At 35.5% G+C, this 20,188-nt stretch overlaps 3 protein-coding genes across 3 annotated transcripts; all 3 read right to left on the reverse strand.

The window, feature by feature from the left end:
- Positions 1-45: 45 nt before the first annotated feature.
- Positions 46-11,947, reverse strand: LOC145613577 (myrosinase-binding protein 2-like). Its single transcript, XM_081668682.1, has 13 exons — positions 11,794-11,947; positions 11,478-11,693; positions 10,975-11,247; positions 10,627-10,860; positions 9,989-10,543; positions 9,668-9,895; positions 9,053-9,370; positions 2,492-2,695; positions 1,822-2,310; positions 1,495-1,725; positions 959-1,327; positions 620-838; positions 46-525 (listed from the first exon to the last, which is right to left on the reverse strand). Exons 2-13 carry the CDS (start codon positions 11,685-11,687, stop codon positions 229-231), a joined length of 3,627 nt encoding a protein of 1,208 aa, XP_081524808.1. The 5' UTR covers positions 11,688-11,693; positions 11,794-11,947; the 3' UTR covers positions 46-228.
- On the reverse strand, positions 4,723-7,827 carry LOC145613489 (pentatricopeptide repeat-containing protein At1g19720-like). The gene has a single exon (XM_081668605.1). It carries the CDS (start codon positions 7,615-7,617, stop codon positions 4,972-4,974), a length of 2,646 nt encoding a protein of 881 aa, XP_081524731.1. The 5' UTR covers positions 7,618-7,827; the 3' UTR covers positions 4,723-4,971.
- Positions 11,948-13,068: 1,121 nt separating the features above from the next.
- On the reverse strand, positions 13,069-15,806 carry LOC145615398 (uncharacterized). Its single transcript, XM_081670473.1, has 4 exons — positions 15,656-15,806; positions 15,485-15,529; positions 13,781-13,878; positions 13,069-13,463 (listed from the first exon to the last, which is right to left on the reverse strand). The coding sequence occupies exons 1-4, from the start codon at positions 15,707-15,709 to the stop codon at positions 13,388-13,390; spliced, it is 273 nt and encodes a 90-aa protein (XP_081526599.1). The 5' UTR covers positions 15,710-15,806; the 3' UTR covers positions 13,069-13,387.
- Between the last annotated feature and the right edge of the window lie 4,382 nt (positions 15,807-20,188).

The raw sequence follows: 20,188 nt of genomic DNA on the forward strand, positions 1-20,188 counted from the left end.
TTTCCTCCCAAAAAACATAGTCCAACAAGAAATCAAGAACCACACTAACAATCCATAAATGAAATAGTACATTAAGAATCCAAATGATTCGATTTAAAGTCATCTTTGATTCAATCTAAAACCATCTTCTGAACGATTTCCTAGGAAAAACAAAGTTTTGCAACAATCTGCCTTGATTTACATTTACTTTGTACTCTATCATTGAAGAAGACATCAAATCATAGTTATTCAGCCAAACATGTTGAACAAAGAAGGTTTTGCCTGCTTGTAATTTCCTAACCAGTGCTGCATATGAACACCAATGGCATCCAAGTATGAGCCACTTCTTCCGTGGAAGCCGACCACTTTTCCTTCAGTAGTTGTTGATGTGAAGAATGTTCCAGTTTCCTCGCCAAATGGACCATACTTTCCTCTACTAGTATAGAATGTTAATGATCTGATGACTTTGGGATGATCATCCTTGGTAACTGGACCATAGTAACCTGATATACAGGTAAGGCTTTCATTTGGATACTCCAGTTTGATCTGCAAGACAATGATGAGAAGTAATTAACATCAAATGACTCAGAAATTCCGAATAAATTTCAAGAACCTTGTAAGAGGATTAAAGACTTTATACCCGATGTGTCTTGGTGCCAGTGTTAACGCCATGTTTAATGGACCAAACTGACTGTCCATTTCGATCATATTCAATTTGTATTGAGCAAATTACTTCAGATTTTGTCAGAAAAATCTGTTTAATTCCAGTGAAGACTCCATCATCCCAAGGTTTTCCTCCATCACCGCCCCAGGGTCCAGGTCCACATGGTGCTGGTTCTTTTACAATCTTGTGAGCAGGCTAAAACATACAAATCAGAATAAATAATAAAAAAAAAAAACTATTCAAGGTTTCTAAACCTATGATATGCAACTCAAAGTACGCAAAAGAGGAATAGAATGTTGAACTATGGAGTAATACCTCTTCTGTTAGTGCTCCTCGTGCAACCATTGGTTTGCTAGGCCACAGGGGATTCCCTTCTATAGCAGGTTTAATAGCAGGTTTATTGTCTAACAAAGGCAAAGGAGGGCGCACTTGTGGTATTACTTTACCCTCTTTAACATGAACCCCGATGGCATCCAGGAAAAGACCCTTTCGCCCATGAAAGCCCACAATCATCCCTTCCTTTGATTTGGAGGTAAAGGCCACACCTTGCTCTTCACCATATGGTCCATATTTTCCTTTCGTGGTATGGAATGTGAGTGATTTAATGATGCTAGAACTGATCATAGTTGGGCCATGAAATCCCGTTATATGTGTCAAGATTTCATAAGGATAATCAAAGACTATCTGCCAAGGTACAATACGATACAAAACATATGGTCAGTACAAGGAAAGAAGCTGACAAGTCATTTTGATTTAGTCGGTTATGATCCAAAAACATGTAATGAATCTGACTCCACTAGCCCTGAGACAGTGACATAGTTGCAAACTAAAAACACAAGTGAATATTTTACCTTGTCTTTTTTATATCCACCAGTCCCTCCATTTCTTCTTCCCCATACAGCTTCCTCTTTCTGCTCATATAACACTTTCATATAGACAATACCAACATTTCGAGATATGATAATCTGCCTGATGCCAGTGTACATTCCATCATCAAACGCAGTTCCTCCATTACCGCCCCAGGGTCCATGAGTCACAAGACCTGCAAGCTTTTTATCAACAAGGGGAGTAGGGGCCAGCACCTGTACCAAAAAATGAAGTTTTCACTATTCATATATAACTGCATTGAATGATGTCTGAATATAACAGAATAATTGTTTCTGAAAGATGTTTCCCGCCTTATCTTTACTTTCTACATCAGAGAAGTCAGAACGTGAACTTTGTCTTGAGAATGTTAATGGTGAAGTATTGGTGTCCAATTCCCTTATTTTTGGTGGAGCAGGAGCATTACTGAAGTTTTCCCTCTGTTTTATAGCAAGCACTATGTCATAATCCTTCCCTAAACTTCCATGTATAACTGAGTAACCGGAATTATCAGCCCCGTTAGCAACATAGTTTTGTGAATAAGGTACAGGCTTCTTATCAAAAGGCTTCAGATACACTCCAATGGCATCTAGGAACCAACCACATCTACCATAGAAACCAATGATCTTTTCCCCAACCTTTGGGCAGGAAAAGAATGTTCCCAGCTCCACACCAAATGGTCCATGCGTCTTTTCATTGCTGACAAAGGTCAGTGATCGAACACAGAGAGGGCCACCATGATATAAGGGCCCATAGTAACCATGGACAGAAGTCAAGAACTCGTCTGGATATGCAAGTTTTATCTGTAGAATGGAAATTAGTAAGTTGAATTCTACAAAGCAAATATTTCAGTTTTATGCAAGTCAGTATCCAATTCCCTTCCATTCTTGTTCCTTCCCCCTCAAAATTCTAAACAAGCAGATATGAAGAATTCTAAAAGGAACAATACAGGGATTATACAATGATACATAGTTGTGACCAAACCTCATCTGTTTTATAGCCTCCACTTCCACCATGCTTATCTGACCACGCTGGATGTCCTTGCTTATCATATTCAATGTGAATGGAGTCGATACCAGCTCCATGTGTAATTAGTACTCGTCTCACAGTTGTGTATACTCCATCATCCCAATTAGATCCAGTTTCACCACCCCATGGCCCGACAGCAACTGGCTTTTTTTCTCTATCCTGAAAATCATCATGACAAATTCAAATGAGCCATTAAGGTTAAAATCTTATATTGAAAGACAAAAAAATTACACCAAGAAGTTAAAGCCAGTGGTTAGTCTAATTACCATATTTCAATGCTGAACTACTGCTAGAAGGCAAAGGATCAGCTCATCAATTTGCTGGTGTTTCTACTATGAGCTGCATACAAAAGAATTTATAACAACTACAGAACTGATTCCGATATGGCAAATTCCGAGAAACAATTCAGAAAAATTCAGAAGATGCTAATTCTGTCACCCACTTTAAAAGAGGGGATGATGAAAGTAAGAGCATCAGATTCAAAAGGAACTAATTCAGGAATTGCTTTAGATTAGAGAAGCATTCTGCACTTAGAACGGTCATATTTTTATCTTAATTTTTTATTGACAATGGCACACAATAAACACATACAATAAAATCGACAATAAATCTTGTCTGTCTAATTGAGAGACTAATTTAATAGTCTTGAGCATAAGCTAACCATGATCCCACCAGAGAGATAACATTTGCTATACACCAGGTACAATAGGGATTCAGCATTGCTGTTACTTGGGCTTCAGAATGTGACAGATTTGTTCATGCAACAAAATGTAGCCAAATAAGCGACCAGTGGTAAAGCCAGCTTTTGTTCATGACTTTAATGCAATATTCTTCGTAGTTGTCTAAGTCTCTCTGGGTGGGTGAGGACTGAGAAGGAATGCCTTTCTTCACTTTGCTCAGGATCTATCAGACACATTCTCGTATCAAACTCTCAGTGTCACACATGATTCATTTTGTAGCCCAGCAGTCAATCTTATTTCAATCAAAATGAACAAGTAGTAAGCCAAAAATATTGAGCTTGTTATATTAAAGGCTGAAAGCTGTCTATCACTCTAACTTCCAATCCTTCTCCTTGCTAAGCCACAAAAGAAGAAAAAGGTCAATCAATATTTCCTCTTACAGAAAAAGGTTATACGTTGACATATATCCCAATGCCCCTTACACTACTCAATTGCACGAAAAAGAATAGTCTTGCTGATTCTCATGCAACTATAAGCCTCATTCTAGCTTCATAATTTTGACAAATACGAAATATCAAGTAATTTCTAAATCATCAATCAAATCAGAGAATCAGATACTGTTTCTTAAAGATGGCAATCGTTATAAAACGAATTTAAACAGAAAAAAAAAAAAAAGAAAGAAAAAAAAAGTCCAGGTTGTAACATGTAAATTGGAACTCTCTATTCTGTAAAACATGGTTAAAGTTTAAATGACTTTTAAATCAAAGATCAAAGAAGCGAGAATCATGGGAGAAAAGGGAAAAAAAAAAACTGAGATTGAAAAGTACAGAACAAAAAATGCCTCACATTACAATGGAATGTAATACACTTGAAGCTTAGCAAACCATTGACAAAAAATTGAATCGACCCAAAGAATAATGTAGCAAATGTTACATGAATGAATCCACTTAGATTTGTTGAGAGTAAGTAACTAACATATCTATGAAGAACAAATACCTGGTAAAACATAACTTAAACCTTCACATTCATTTTTCGACACATATTGAGCACATCAAATTCACTGAATTTGTACCATGTGTTATCTTATAGACTTAAAGTTCAAACTTCAAAGTAAGAGAGTGGGAAGAAAGAGATTCACAACTTAAGTAGTCAGTTTGAACCTGCTCCTTGCTCCTCCAACATGATTTAGGGAAAACAAGCAATCAGAGCAGCATTTCTTTCATGTGCATTAAGGACACAACAGACAAACAATATTAACAAATGGAAATTCCACTGACATCTTTCTGTACCAATGATGGGTGGGTATGCTTCTGGAAGAGAATTTATCCTCAAGCCCTTAGCTTTGCATTAAGCAACCTGAAACATATATGGAGAAGAGCCATTTTACAGGCAACAGAAAGAGCAGCAATCAGGGCGCTGAGACAAAAATCTGAGCACTTCTGAGTCAAGACAATTCAAAACTTGCACAAAATTGAATTGATTGAGATATACATAGATATACTTCCAAGCAAATCACAGGTCAGAAAATATGAAAACTCAGAAAACAATAAGAATGGTTTTTCAATATTGTTGAACTCATGTGGATCATTTCATCATTTATATGTAAGTGCCATATTATGCAAAAAAATGTCTTATCTTCAGACACTACACATTGTTAAGATTCTTATCCAGCCAAAAGACATCTGGTTCACTACATATTTACAGATTGTCAGCAAATCCATGAATAAAATTGGATGCCAGTCACTTTTATCTACACTACCAATAATCCCCACAAGAACATCGCCCTTCTTTGAAATGATGCAAACACTTCGTATCATTTAATAATATTTCACAACCATATGCTGAAGAAATATATTTAGCTGTACAATGGCAGTCTTCACAAATTCGGTAGTTCTTCATAATCCTTATGCATTTTACTTTGAAATCTGAGTTGAGAAGAGCAAAACCAAGTGCAAGCTTTTCACTGTGTAACCCACTAACTTCTTCCAAATCTTCTTCATGTACACAGTGCATACTTTCAGAGTTAGGTAACTCAATTTTTTCTTCAATACTCTTTAGCCAAGAAGAAATAGTGCTCAAACCTGAAGTACAACGGTCACCACTAACAAATTGATACACCTGATTTTTCAATTCAAGCAAGCTGCACCCACAAGGTTTTTTCAAATCCAAATTTCCAAGTGCCCTGACAGATCTTTCAGATTCCATATAAGCCTGTGAAAGCAAATGGTGGACTACACCATTTCCAGGGTTCAATTTAAGCAAATTTTCACCTGCATAGATTGTCAAAGCAATGTTACCATAGGATCGGCTAGCTGTCAGCAATGCATCCCATACAGCTGAATCAGGTTCCGTCTCCATGCAGTTAATGAATTCAATTGCCTCTCTTAGCCTACCTGAACTGCCAAATAAATCTACCATGGCTGCATAATGTTCAGAACCAGGCACAATGTGGTAATCTTTGGTCATGCTCATGAATACTTGCTTCCCTTTCTCAACCAATTTTATACGACTGCATGCAAGTATAAGACTTACAAAAGTACCTCTATTAGGCTTATATCCTTCCCTTGTCATCAAATCAAAGGCATCAAGTGCATCATTTGAACGGCCATGTAAAACATAGCCAGCGATAAATGAGTTCCAAGTGATGATATCCTTTGATGACATACTGTTAAATACAGACCTCGAGTAAGCAAGGTTGCCTGACTTGCCATAAACGTCAATAAATGAATTTGAAATAGCGATATGGGAATCTAAATTTCCACGCAGCACACAAGCATGGATCTCTTTTACCTTGTTTGCTGCTATTAGATTACCACAAGCAGGTAATATTGACAAAATTGTAACTGGATTGGGTCGATAACCAAAACATTGCATTTGTTGGAAGATCATTAGTGCCTCATCCTTGCGCCCCATATGCAGATAACCAGAAATAAGAGAGTTCCATGATGATGTATTAGGCTTTACAATTCCTGCTTTTCCCATCGTCTGAAACATCTCCATGGCTTGGTCTTCATCTCCATTTTGGATGTAACCTGAGATTATAATGTTCCAAGTCACAACATTGGGTGATGTATCTGATTTCTGCATCCTCATAAACAGTTCATGGGCTTTGCCACAATAACCACCTTGACAATAGCCTCCTATCATTGAATTCCATGTATAAACATCTTTTTCAGACATCAAATCAAAGACCTTGCGTGCTGCTTCAAATTCTCCACATTTTGAATACATGTCTATTAGTGAATTTCCAACCAAAACATTGCCACAAAAACCCATTTTAGCTGCAACTGAATGAAGCTCTTTCCCCTTCTCAAGAAATTCCACAGATGCACAGGCAGAGACTGCACTAGCTATGGTAACCTCATTTGGTTGAACACCAACCAAAAGCATCTCCCGGAAAAGTTCTAATGCTTCAACTACCCTATTGTTCTGTGCAAGGCCTGAGATCATTGAGGTCCAGGTAAAAACATCAGGGATCACTCCGAAACCTCTCATCTTGTTGATGAGTTCTATTGCAGCATCACAATTACCTGATTGAGTGTAACCAGTAACTAATATGTTCCATGTTATCAAGCTAGGTTCAATCCCCTCTTCAAACATCATATTCAGTAACCTATGCGCTTCAACATTCTCTCCTGCACGACAATATCCGGATATCATTGAGTTCCAACTAACAATATCCCTCTCATCCATCTCCTCAAAAAACCTCCTAGCTAAACTCATTTTTCTACACTTAGCATACACAGCCAACAATGCATTAATAACCCGACTACACGAACTCATCCCACTTCGAATCACCAAGGAATGTATCAATCTTCCAGTCTCAAAATCCTCACATTTCCCACAAGCTTGTAAAATCTTAGGAAACAAAAAACCATCAGGCAAAATACCCTCTTTCATCATCAAACCAAACAACCCAACCACCTCACTCCATCTTTGCTCCCTAGAGTAAGCCCCAATCATAGCTGACCAACTAAACAAGTTTCTCTCAGACATTTCATCAAACACCTTACGAGCATCACCCAAACAACCACATTTAGCATACATACTAACCAATTTAGTCTCAACAAAGGGACAAACATCCTCAACTAAGTGTACCCTAGAATGCAATTCACGCCCTAATTCAGCTGAATTAAGTTCAATGCAACAATCTAACAACTGTGAAAAAACACTAGAATTAAGCTTAAACCCATTTTCTGAAATTGAATCCAGAGCAACTATAGCTTCCTTAAAATGACCAATTTTGAGAAGATGATTCAAATGGGCAAAATCTGGGGTTTTCGAGGGAAATGGTTGATGGGTTTTAGAAAGAGAAAGTGTTGATTTAATGGGATTGTGAGAAAAATCAGAAAAGATTGGTATAGGAGGGGTAGATTTGCAGGGGATGATTAAGCTCTCCATTGAAGAACAACAATTTCAATTCTTTCTGAATTATTGTTCCAAAAATTCAAATGGGTTATCCTAATTTTTTTCTGGGTATTCAAAAATCTGTTAAAAGTTTGAAGATGATGAAGAGATTTGGAGAATTAAGGTTGTGGCGGGGAATCCACTCTATCTTAGTTTGGAGGGATGGGGCACTATCTTAGTTCCATTCTATCTTTCCTCACGACAAAAAAATTGTTTATTACATTATCTCCGTTTTACGGGTACTATATAAAAATGGAGATAAGACCCTCATCTTAATTTCAATTCAGCTCAGGTCATTTTAAATACCGCTCAATTAAGGGCATCTCCGTTTTACGGGTACTATATAAAAATGGAGATAAGACCCTCATCTTAATTTCAATTCAGCTCAGGTCATTTTAAATACCGCTCAATTAAGGGCATGTTCATATTTACTGAACTGAGCTGAACTGCACTGATTGAAGCTGAACTGAGCTGAACTGCACTGATTGAAGCTGAACTGAACTGAACTGAACTGAATTGAGCTGAAATGAATATTTTATGTGAGAGGGAAATTAAGAGCTGAACTGAACTGAACTGATTGGAGCTGAACTGAACTGAAATTAAGTAAATGTGAACAGGCCCTAAGTCGTTTAGTTCAAAATAATCTTTAGCAAAAAGTCAAAAACACTATTGATACTTACTGTGGGTTAGGCTATGTTTGCTTATCTAATCTAATATGATTTTTTTTTTCCCCCTAATCTAATCTGAGATAAGTAATGTTCATAAAGTTATAAAATAAGCAATATTTCCTTCGGTTTTTTTTTTTTTTTTTTTAGTTTTTTTTTTTTTTTTTTTTTTTTTTTTTTTTTTGCAAGAAGAGAGGTAGGCATGGTTTTTAAGATAATGAGAGTGATAGAGATAGAGAGATCTAAAAGCATATATCTATGTAAACCTCTTGGTTCTGAATCTTTTGATGGTTGAGTTTTTACTATCAAACTAATAAGATGCTAAGCAAGTATGATCCAAAAGAATGATTACTGATCTTGCATCTTTTTTGATAGCACTTATCTTGAACTTACTTGTCGTCAACATTAATTCTTTCTTGTAAGGTACAAAGTTCAACATTAACATAACTTTTCTAAGCTTTTGCACCCATTCAATGCTCATAAATTTCTCATCTAATTTTATCTTGATTAGAAAACAATAAATTTCATGCGAATTGTGCATCAAATGAGCTAATAGCCTTGCAAAACCAAGATCATATGAGTTTTATTATACAGGTGACTCTTTACAAGAACACATGCAGATCAGATGATCAGTACACATAAACATGCATAATACAAGGTTGATTAAAAACAGCAAACATCATTAGAAACCTATCATACAAGCTAGCAGATTCCACACTGCAATATGTACAAAGATCCCATGCATAATTATACACACATCATTTGTACATTTTGTTCAGGATTTTTGTGAAGCCTCCTCTCTCAGGAGAATATGGCTGATGTGACAGTTCGTCGCTCACCCAGTGCTGCATATGGACTCCAATAGCATCCAAGAAAGTGCCACTCCTTCCATGGAAGCCGACTATTTTACCTTCTTTACTCGAAGAAAAGTGTGTGCCTATGGGTTTCCCATAGGGTCCATACTTTGCTTTGTTCGTATGGAAGGTGAGAGATCTTATTACCCTTCTGTACATATCTCCGACTAGAATATCATAGCTTCCACTGATGCTTGTAAGTACTTCATATGGGTAGTCAAATTTTATCTGCAACATGGAGGGTAAGTAGGATTACATATTGACATATTGTGTTAGGATGTCCAGGAAAAATTGTCAGCTTAATGGTTTGTGATAGATGACTTAATATATTCTTTACTTGAACTCGAATGAAGGTGTGACAGGGAGTAGATAAGGATTACAAAGTTATTATAAAGGCTAAGTTCAAAATCATGTCATATCCATAATGGTGATAGGTTAAGATTGTGTGAAAACTAATGAATAGAAGAAGAGTGCAACAAAACATATGAAGAGAGTTGAATTAGTAGATGAGAAGAAATCAATTACATGGTAGGTGCAAGCTTCGTTGGCTATTCCGTGTGGAGCAGACCAAACAGAGTGACCATGTTCATCATACTGAATCTGTATTGAGCAAATAGCATCTCCTCTGGTTAGAATAATTTTCTTGACCCCAGTATATACTCCATCATCCCATGACTTACCTCCTTCACCTCCCCATGGCCCTGATTGACCTGAATCATAGAGAGCTGGTTGTCTTGGCATTCCCCATACTACCTGCAAAGTATACAGAATGAAAAGTAATGAGATAGTTCTCTACTATTTCAATGACAGTCTGCTATAGTACTATGCACGTTACAATAAAATTACCTCAGATGGCTTTACGCCAGGCATATCATAATGATCAGGATAAGGCGGATAGATGGCTGGTTTTCTTTCAAGAACAGGTTTAGGCATGTCATAATGATCAGCATAAGGCTGAGGAAGGACTGGTTTTCTTTCAGGAACATGTTTAGCCATGTCATAATGATCAGCATAAGGCTGAGGAAGGACTGATTTTCTTTCAAGAACATGTTTAGCCATGTCATAATGGTCAGTATAAGGCTGAGCAAGGACTGGTTTTCTTTCAAGAACATGGTTAGGCATGTCATAATGATCAGGATAAGACACGGGATGGACTGGTTTGCTTTCGAGAACATGGACTCCAAGGCTATGCACAAAATATCCATTTCTTCCATGAAAGCCAACAATTGCACCTAACGAGCCTGTGGAGAACGAAAACCCTTGTGGATCTCCAAATGGTCCGTAACTCCTTTTGTTGGTGTGGAAAGTAAGTGATTTGACAACTGTAGGTCCTCGCAGGATTGTGGATCCATAGAATCCTGTTATATGAGTCAGGATTTCGTAGGGATAGTCGAAAACAATCTGCAAAGTGCCCAAAAAAATTAACAAAATTCTGTTTAAGATAGCAGAATAATCCACAGAACAAATAGGTAAGAAATACAAACCTTGTCAAGCTTGAGTCCTCCAGATCCACCATGCTTGTTCCCCCAAACCACCTTCCCATTTTGATCATAACAAACTCTAATGGATACCAGCCCTCCCGATCGTGTTATATGTACTTCTCGAACCCCTGTATAAATTCCATCATCGAAGTTTGTTCCACCATCACCACCCCATGGTCCAAGTGACAGGACTTTCTTGTTAATTCCAGGAACTCTAACATGAGTAGTAGGGAGCATCTGTTGTTGAATTTGTCAAAAAGTAAAATCAATTACATGAGATAATTTGAGTTAAGCTTGACAAAAAGTAAATCATCAGGAACAAAAAAAGAGAGATGATAATCTTGTCCATACCCTATGTGTCTCCAAAAGATTTGTTTGCGGTTGAGATTTTACGTAAACCCCGATTGAATCAAGGTATTCACTGCTCCATCCATGAAAACCCACTAACATCTCATTGTTAACAGGCAGTGAGAAAGGAGCACCCTGCTCTATACCAAAAGGTCCATACTTTTTCCTGTTGGTTTGCAAGGAAAGTGAGCGGACAATCACTGGACCACCTTTCGTAATAGAGCCACAAAATCCGCTAATTGAGACTAGATATTGATTAGGGTAGTCAAGCTTGATCTGCACAACCATAGCAATTTTTTTACTTTGAGAATATACAAGTCATATACTTGTAATTTTCAAGCAGATGGTATAATATAATGAACAAAATTATTTTTGTTTTTGGTTTCAAAACATCAGAAATTGGACACAAGATAATTAAGATCAGGCTCAGATCATTATCAGGTTTATTACTTCTCCATAAAGGTTCAATCAGAAGGTAACTAACTGTACACATATATGGATGATACCTGATCAGTCCTAGTACCATTGTTGCCACCATGCTTGTCAGACCAAATTGCGCGACCATTTTTATCATACTCAAACTGGACGGAATGGATTCCAACTGAACTGGTAGAGATCACTACTTGCCTTACACCAGAATAGATTCCATCATCCCATTCATACCCACTTTGACCTCCCCACGGTCCATATGCTATGTGCTTCACCTCACTCCCCATGAAGTTCTGTCAAGATCAGTTCACAGGAAACAAGATCAGTGAATAAATTAACTAACAGAATAAAGACACAAAATGTAAAATCAATGAATATTATAACTTCAGTTACCTTTTCACTATCAGTTCAGCAGCAAATTCTCAGATGTTGTATTGTGTGTAGGAGAAATCTGACGTATTAGAAGTTATGCAGGGAAAATATTACGGTCTCAGTAGTTTCTGATTCTGCAGAAATCCGTGTTCCTGATTTATAAAATGGATATTACTGTAGTTTACGTGGACGTCAATCCAAATTTTAGAATCAAATATTGTCTGCATCTCTGCCTTTAGTGATTTCAGAAGGCTTGAAAAGAGGATATGATTCACAATACAGGTATGAAGAGTCCTTTCACAAAAAGCCGATTCTTATTAAATTTGCAAACTTAACTGAATAGACAACGATGTATGCAAGAATTTTATTAACTGAGTGTTAGATAAGAACACCCATATTAAAGATGCCTCCACTGTTAACCATACTTATCAGCATCTAGCATCTAACTTACTTTCAACTGAGAAAGAAACATACGCATGTCCAAACAATCGAATATAATATCCTATCAAATTCAAGGAGGCATCGAATATCTTTGATAATGGCTAGATGCTAAGCTAAGGCATCCGCATTATCTTTTTGTTTATTTAACTGGGTAATATATATGCTAGATGTTGATCAAGAACCTCCAGAAGATAATATGCCCTTCGAATTTTTAGACCAAATCAACCACATTTCACGCAAACATTGGCTGCAACGAGAGTGAATATGCAAAGAAAAACTGAAATATCTTGCCAACTCTGGTATTGCAGGATAGAATATTAGGCATGGAGCATTTCTGTCCATATATACTGCAGAATCCACCCCATATCTTTGATCAACTTCCTCATATTTTGCATAGTTAGACAATTTGGATGAAACAAATTCTAGCTTATTCACAACAGTCGCCGGTGTAAATTAGCCAAGCCAGATTGACCAATCACCCTATGTACGTCCAAACTCACATAGAGAAAGATTCAAGAACTCAAGCTAAGATTGAGCATACAGTCAGTCATAGGTAAATAACATAACTACATAAGCAGACATTATACAAAAAATCACATACTTGTAATTTGTTAACGTTCACTCCCACGTTCATGTTAACATGTTCATGCTCACGTACATAAATTCAAACTTTTCATCGCGTGTCAATTTATTTACTCCCCAAGTATACAGACATACAGTAACCCAAATCAATGCCGCTGTGTTCAAGTTGACTGAATCCAAAATTTTGGTACCAGTAACATCACTTTGATCTACTCATTTGAAAAAAAATTCTACCAAAATTTAGAACAATATAGATTTCTTATTTATATCAGTTTGTGGTGATGCCGAAACTTTGATCCAAAATGACCAAATATATCAAGTGTTCCAACTCCTAAAACAGCCAGTTGGATGGCACATCGTAGCAAAATCTTAAAAGCTCGTTCAACCAACTACTCTCTTCTAATATGGTTCAGTACAATTGGAATAGCTCAATACCTTTCCAAAGTATTTTATACCACCAAAATGCACAGCACCTAAAGCTACCCCATAAGGCCATAACAGTACTAAAATCAGTTATTACAACATACTCAATCGAAAGAGCATCAACACCAACAAATGGACCATAATCTTCAATGCAATGAAGTCAAAAAGCTTAGCTTTTGCTGAACTTACGACCAGACAGTTTTTCTGACTCATACAGCATGTGATTTATAAGTCCTCTTGCCGCACTGCATACAAACAGATTGAAACCATCAGATGTCCGAAAATTGGTTGTATTAGAAAAGTAGATTAAGGGCATATCACAAGGAATACGAGAAGCAATATGCACCTCTAATACTCCCTCAGTTCATTTAATTGTCATACTAGAACCATTCTACTGATATATTTATATTTGTTTGCCCTCTTAAAACATCATCCCTCTTACAACCAGAGACAAGGGGGTATAAATCTTGCAGATTAAATGGGCTAAAGAATATTGCAGAAATGAAATACTAAAAGTTTTTTTGTCTTTGTATTGGCAAAAATGGTTAGAACTAAAGCTTACTCGTCCTTTAACTTGTGAATCTTCTCTGGATCTGTCTCATGCATGTTTCTTCTGAATTGCTGCCTCACCAAGTCAACCAACAGCTCTGTGTTATATTGCTGCATATTCAAGACAAAATAGACAAATGTCAAGAAACATATCTGCTTTTTACTTTACTCGTACAACGGTCACCAACACCTGATCAATAGAATATACGAGTAGCCTGAAGGTCAAATGGAAAAACCTTATTGATTTATTAAAACTATGAATCTTCTAATGTGGTTTCTGAATCTAAACAATAGTGGCCTAACAGCCATGCAATTGTTATCATAATTTGTTCACAAAAACTGGAGGATATATAAAAATATATTCTTGTCTGTAAATGAAGTTGCCAAACCAAGAATTATTAAAACCATAGATGATTTTAATAGTGGCTAATACATCCACTAAATTATTGAAGTTATAGATGAATTGCCCCCACCAGTCTTGGCGTCCGTAAAATTAATAAAATCTCTTACCAAAGCTAAACTACTGCTCTAATGCCTCAAAACTCAGATCGCTCAAGACTACATTAGAGATAAGCTCAAACCTCTGATAGTACAATCACTCGTCAGAGAAACTTCAAGTGGATGTAAAACGGCCGATTTTGGTTTCAAGTTATCTAAGATAGGCTCATTTGAAGCATATACAAGATCATATTTAAGGAGACTTTTGGTTCACAGTTTTATTTTTATTGATTTACAGAAAAGAGAATTACTTAATCTGAAAATTCCGAGTTCACTCATGTTACATTTCAATATAATTCATCCATGTCATATCCCCTCATAGGCCAAAGCAAATAAGATAACTCCTTTCCTCTACACACTCTTATTTCCCCTTGTTCTTTCAAAGAGCTACAGACTACAGTAGTACTGACCAATGATAGAAACATCTTTTCAGGGACATTGAAGACGAGGGGTGCCTCAGCATCATTAGAATCAACAGTCGAATGTAACAAGTGCCACATCCTATTGACATGCCATGGTTATAAATTGCATCCCTGCATCTCAACGCTTTGGCATAGACAAAATCTAAACTCTAGTTAAACCATAATATTGTTGTTCTAAGAATCTCAACTAAGAAGTCATTTACCAAAGAAGTTCTAGACTTTAAAGATAGGAAATTTTTTTCAAACTCAGTTCTCGAACAATCAGTAACCACACTAAAGCAAACAGAGCTCCATATATTGTCATATCCCTGATTTTCTACATTATAAGGAAATCACAACAGATTAAGTCGCGTAATCATGGCCTTCATGGTTCACATTCTTCACAAGAACAGTGAAACCTCCCAAAAATTTCAATCCATACAGTGATTTTAGCTTTCCATAGTACTCAATGGAAATTTTAAATTTGATAACTAAAACCCCATATCCACATAAAAATCATTACAAGTTTCGAACTACGATTTAGCTTCATCATTAAAATACCAAATCAATGTCTAAACACAACCCCTATTGCACCTCCATCCTTAAAAAAAAAGGCGGTATAGCAGCAACATTGCATTTCCCAATCTCCAAATTACTAACAATATTCCTAATTATGGAAGGAATGAGCCAAACTTATAATTAAAAGATCATCACATACATAAACATTAATAACATTTCCCCTAAAACAAATTAATAGCAAGTGATTCAATGAACAAAAGATCGAATAACCGGCGAATCAAGGCGACGAAGAAACGAACCTTAGCGCCAATATATTTAGCTCGTCGGAGGCATTCACGGTAAAGCTATAAATAAACAAACAAACAAACAAATGAAATTAAAATCTCCTACCACCAATTAAATTTTTTTTTTAAAAAAATAATAGTTGATCAAAATTAAAATTAAAAGAAAAAGAAGGAAAAGATACTAACTCTGATGGCATTATTGGCGAGTTCTGGAGGTAATGAGGTTTGCAACGACGGCATTTTTGTGATTTTCAGCAAATTTTGTGTGATTTTCCCCAAAAAAAAAAAAAATCAATCTGAAATCAACAAGAAATTTCGCAGAAGTTAAGATGTAATTGAATCAAATTACATGAAAATTCAAATCAATTAATTGATAATTTGAGATTAAATTATCGAATTTTAGAAAGATCAAAAAGAAGGGTTTTAGAGAAATTGAAGAACTTCGGAAAACCTTGAGTTGACGAGACTGTGTTTTTTCGACTGGGTAGAAACTGTAAATTGGTAAGCGTTGAGTATTTTTTTCTTACATTTTTTATTTGGGCCAAGGCCCAGAGGATATGGGCCAGGCCTTTTTTTTTTTTTTTGGAAGAATTTCATCAACAACCTACTGTGCCTAAAATGGCTAGAAATATGAGTTTATAACTTCAATTATGACTATTGGATGCACCCCAAAAGGCCACCATACTCCATTCATCTCATATTTCTATATTCGCCTTATTTCCACCTATTTCAGAGACGAAGAAGAAAATGAAGTTCAAATCATGCTAATAAGTTTAGATAAATTAGAGGGATTATGACTTCATGAGTGGTCATTGAGAATTTCATAGATAAATACAAAAAAAAAAAAAAAAAAAAGGTCACACCCAAAACATTTTTTTTAATTGGGCCATGATGAACGAGCTCAAAGAGATGTCCACCTTTATCTTATGGACTAATTAGCAATTAACATTATAACTTGTCACGTGGTCTATCTAAGAGGCGAGATTAGTCTATCAATATGGGACATAGGGAGTGCCCCCATAACGAGTACAAGGCGTGAAAATGTTAGTTTGATGTGTGTCCACGCACTGGTGCGTGACTACTTTGCGTCATTTTATATGTACGTGCAATGATCGTTTTCATTCCTATGTGTGTCTTGCACCATTTTCATGGCTTCCAAGTAATAGTAACGTAGAAGTCTTATACTATTATTATACATACAATGATACAATAATTGTCTCTAGCATCTAGATTATCTCACCCTAATCCATTCCCAAAAATGTCCACCTCTAACTTACATCTGGTAGCCCAAAAATACAAAAAGTCAACCTCTGATGAATAAAAAGTACTATACCCAAACTATCACGAAGTAACATACATATTTCTTTTTAAAACTATACCACTCAACAACCAACATGTCCAACAAATCAACAATGTTGTTGAAATTCATTTATGAGTGTCGTTAGAGAAAGAGGAGAGATGATCCACTTTATAAGGTAGAGAAGTTATCCCCTATTATCTTAAATACTAAACTTTCTTTAAATTTGTAACCTCCTCCTTCTTGTTTGGATTGTTCAGACCTGTTTTATATCATCTTAAAAAAATGAACAAGTCACATGGTAGATAATCTAATACCGAAACGGTTCAATAGATCGCCCTGAAGTTTTTTGCATTGAAAAACGTACGACAATGTACAACATGAATGTATGACGTACAAGTTAAGGGAATCACAATAATGATCATCTTCACATGCATGCCCATTTCACATTATCAACCCTTACTTGGTTCTTTCACTTATAAAGAAATACAATAATCAAAATCACATAACCCCATAATAATGAAAATGTAGTAGTATAACAACTAAAATGAGAGGGAAGAAGACTAGAAGAAGCATGTGAAAAAGGGACAACTACCCATGTCATGAAATTGGATATATTGGCGACTAATTAATTTGCCAGGTTGTTTATTTTGGGAAATTGGGTTTTTGAATTGGTTTCGGCCCAATAACGTAATCCAAACGCAAACCTTATTTTGAAGGCCCGAAAACAACGTCAGTGACAAACGGCGCATCTACGGTGTCTCCTCCTTTTTGGTTTCCTTACTATTTTGATTTTCATTTTTCAATTACTTTTACGTACTTACTAATTACTATGACGCCTCTTCAACTAAATTCGTGACATTTAACTAGATAGTCTACTACTCTACTCATTAACCACCTATGTCACTTATGTCACCAAATTTAATTAATCCGTAAAATAATTTTATATTCGGTGTAAAATCTGCTTACATGACATAATATAGAGTGTTTGATGCTCCGTAAGTTTATTTTATTAATACCGACAAAATAGTAATACACATGACATATTACTGACGTGTTTACATATACGATGTAGATAAGGTTTGTGTTGTTAAGTTTACATATGCTATGTGAATGTGTCATATTGTCATAGTAATTAGTAATATGCTCCATTGATTCTAAATATGGCCTAAAATGATTTTATGTGCACTCTAATTATATTTCATTTGCATAGATGATCAATATTTTCTCTTCATTTTTTTAACTTTTGAAAGATACATATCAAAACTACTTGTTTGTTTAGTTGTCCCACCTCTTAAATTCGAAGATTCGGTACTATTATATAAGATCATTGACACAAATTTTAATTAAAGCTCACTTTAAAATTCATTATTAAGAATTAAAGATGGTATAATTTAATAGATTTAAATACCATGACAAACACACCCCAAACGGATAACCACAGACGACTACCACGTCCCAAACGGCCAACACCATTTAATCACCAAATATAATTAATGTAATGACATATGAATATATATTATCCTTGGCTTGGATAACAATGAAGATCATAGACATCGCATTTTCGTATTTATTAACTCAATGACATGAACCACCTAATTTGTTATTATGCACTGGCTTGCCTCTTCTGTCTATTTGTTTTTAATACTGTTGGACCACTAGGTTTGTTTTCGCACACAATTACTCTCTTTTTTCAATATTATGTCGTTGCATAATGTCATAATTAATTACAACTAAAAATTAAGCAAGGATAAAGTACATATTACAAAATATCAATGAGATATCGGCCTTCTGCAAAGCTAAGATTGAGAGTCTATATACGATATACATACACAAACTCACTAAGGATCTCGATGTGTTGTGTCTTATAAGGGAATCGTTAAGAGTTCATATACTCGTTAATTAGTTCAAAAATATCTCATATTCTCATATTTCATCTTTCCACTGGACTAAACAACATTATCTTTACTTATTCACATAAACAATATACTTATCAAAGAAAAAATTATGAAACAAAAAGAAATAAGTATATAATCATGAAAAAAATTAATGGCTTTCTTAGTTACATCAGAATGGCATTTTCACCAACAATACTAGCAAACTATAGTACACATAACACAGTTACACACGTTTTTACTCGTTTATTGACGAGTAACGTGGACATCATGAGTTTATAACAACTTTGCTTTAGCCCTTTTTTACTTTACTTTGATGTTTCCACTCTTATTTTCTGTTTTGCTTTCTTCTTTGAAAACTTACTTTTAAAAGTTTCAAACACTGACAAGAAATTGTTGAAAGTCACTATCCTGAAAGGCTGAAAATGAAACCCATATTATTACTAACACAATTGCTCTACATTATGAAAATTGGTAAATTAGTTATACATTTAACATCATGCTCGTACATTTGATCTGATGATTGAGGCCTAAGAAAAGCATAGGTTTTATATTCTATCGCATTCTGTTTGAATTGTGGGTGTACATGAGCTTTTTCAGATCAAGTGTTAACTATTCCACTTAAAAGAAGGGGTGGATGAAATTCGAGTTCGGTGACCTTGTCACACTATCTCTTTATATCATGTTAAAGAAACAATTCAACTAAAAATTTTAAGTAATAGTTAAAGTTTAAGATTAGATTTTATATTCTGTCAGTGTTGAATGGAGAACTAGTTAGCCAGATAGCCAATGGCTTGATTTAGGTCATGTTCTCTTCAGCTTAAGTTCAGTTCAGTTCAGTTCTTAATTTTCTCATCTCATAATATATTCAATTCAATTCAGCTCAGTTCAGTAAATCAGAACAGACCCTAATCATGGATATTATATGAAACACAAAAGTGCGTAGTCACACTTGTAATAAGGTTAACCACCTCGTTATAATTAATTATAGTGACGTTGAATGATCGAAAAATGAAATAAATCCGCGTAAATAATCTCTTCCACCGACTCCAACCAAATGGCATAATTGCATGAACCAACGAAATAACATTATGGTGGATAACAATTCAAGTCACACCTCTATTCTTCCAACACTCAATTAAACAATTAAGGTCGTTTTCTTATATTTGCTTGATTAGTTTAGGGTTTTGGTATTAATTGATGATAATGATGATGCGTGTGGGTCATACTTGTTACTCTTGCTTAGCTTTATGGATTATGTGTTTCATGATTGAATTCTTATAACATATCTCATATTCTCTCCGATTTCTTCAATAATGTAGAGGGTCGAGTACGTTATCATATATAAAAACGTACGGGCAAGTATATGAGTTTAATAAAAAAAAATAAACACGTACTAGATGGGTATTGACGAAAATGAGTTGATGACAATTTAGTAATTAATTGTAAATCTTCAATATTCATCGTAATAAAAGCAAATTTTCATTTTGAGTATCTAAAGTTAATAAATGTAGTTTCACAAATATT

This window comes from Chenopodium album, chromosome 25, assembly GCF_948465745.1.
Source record: "Chenopodium album chromosome 25, dcCheAlbu1.1, whole genome shotgun sequence".
Taxonomy (NCBI): Eukaryota; Viridiplantae; Streptophyta; class Magnoliopsida; order Caryophyllales; family Amaranthaceae; genus Chenopodium; species Chenopodium album.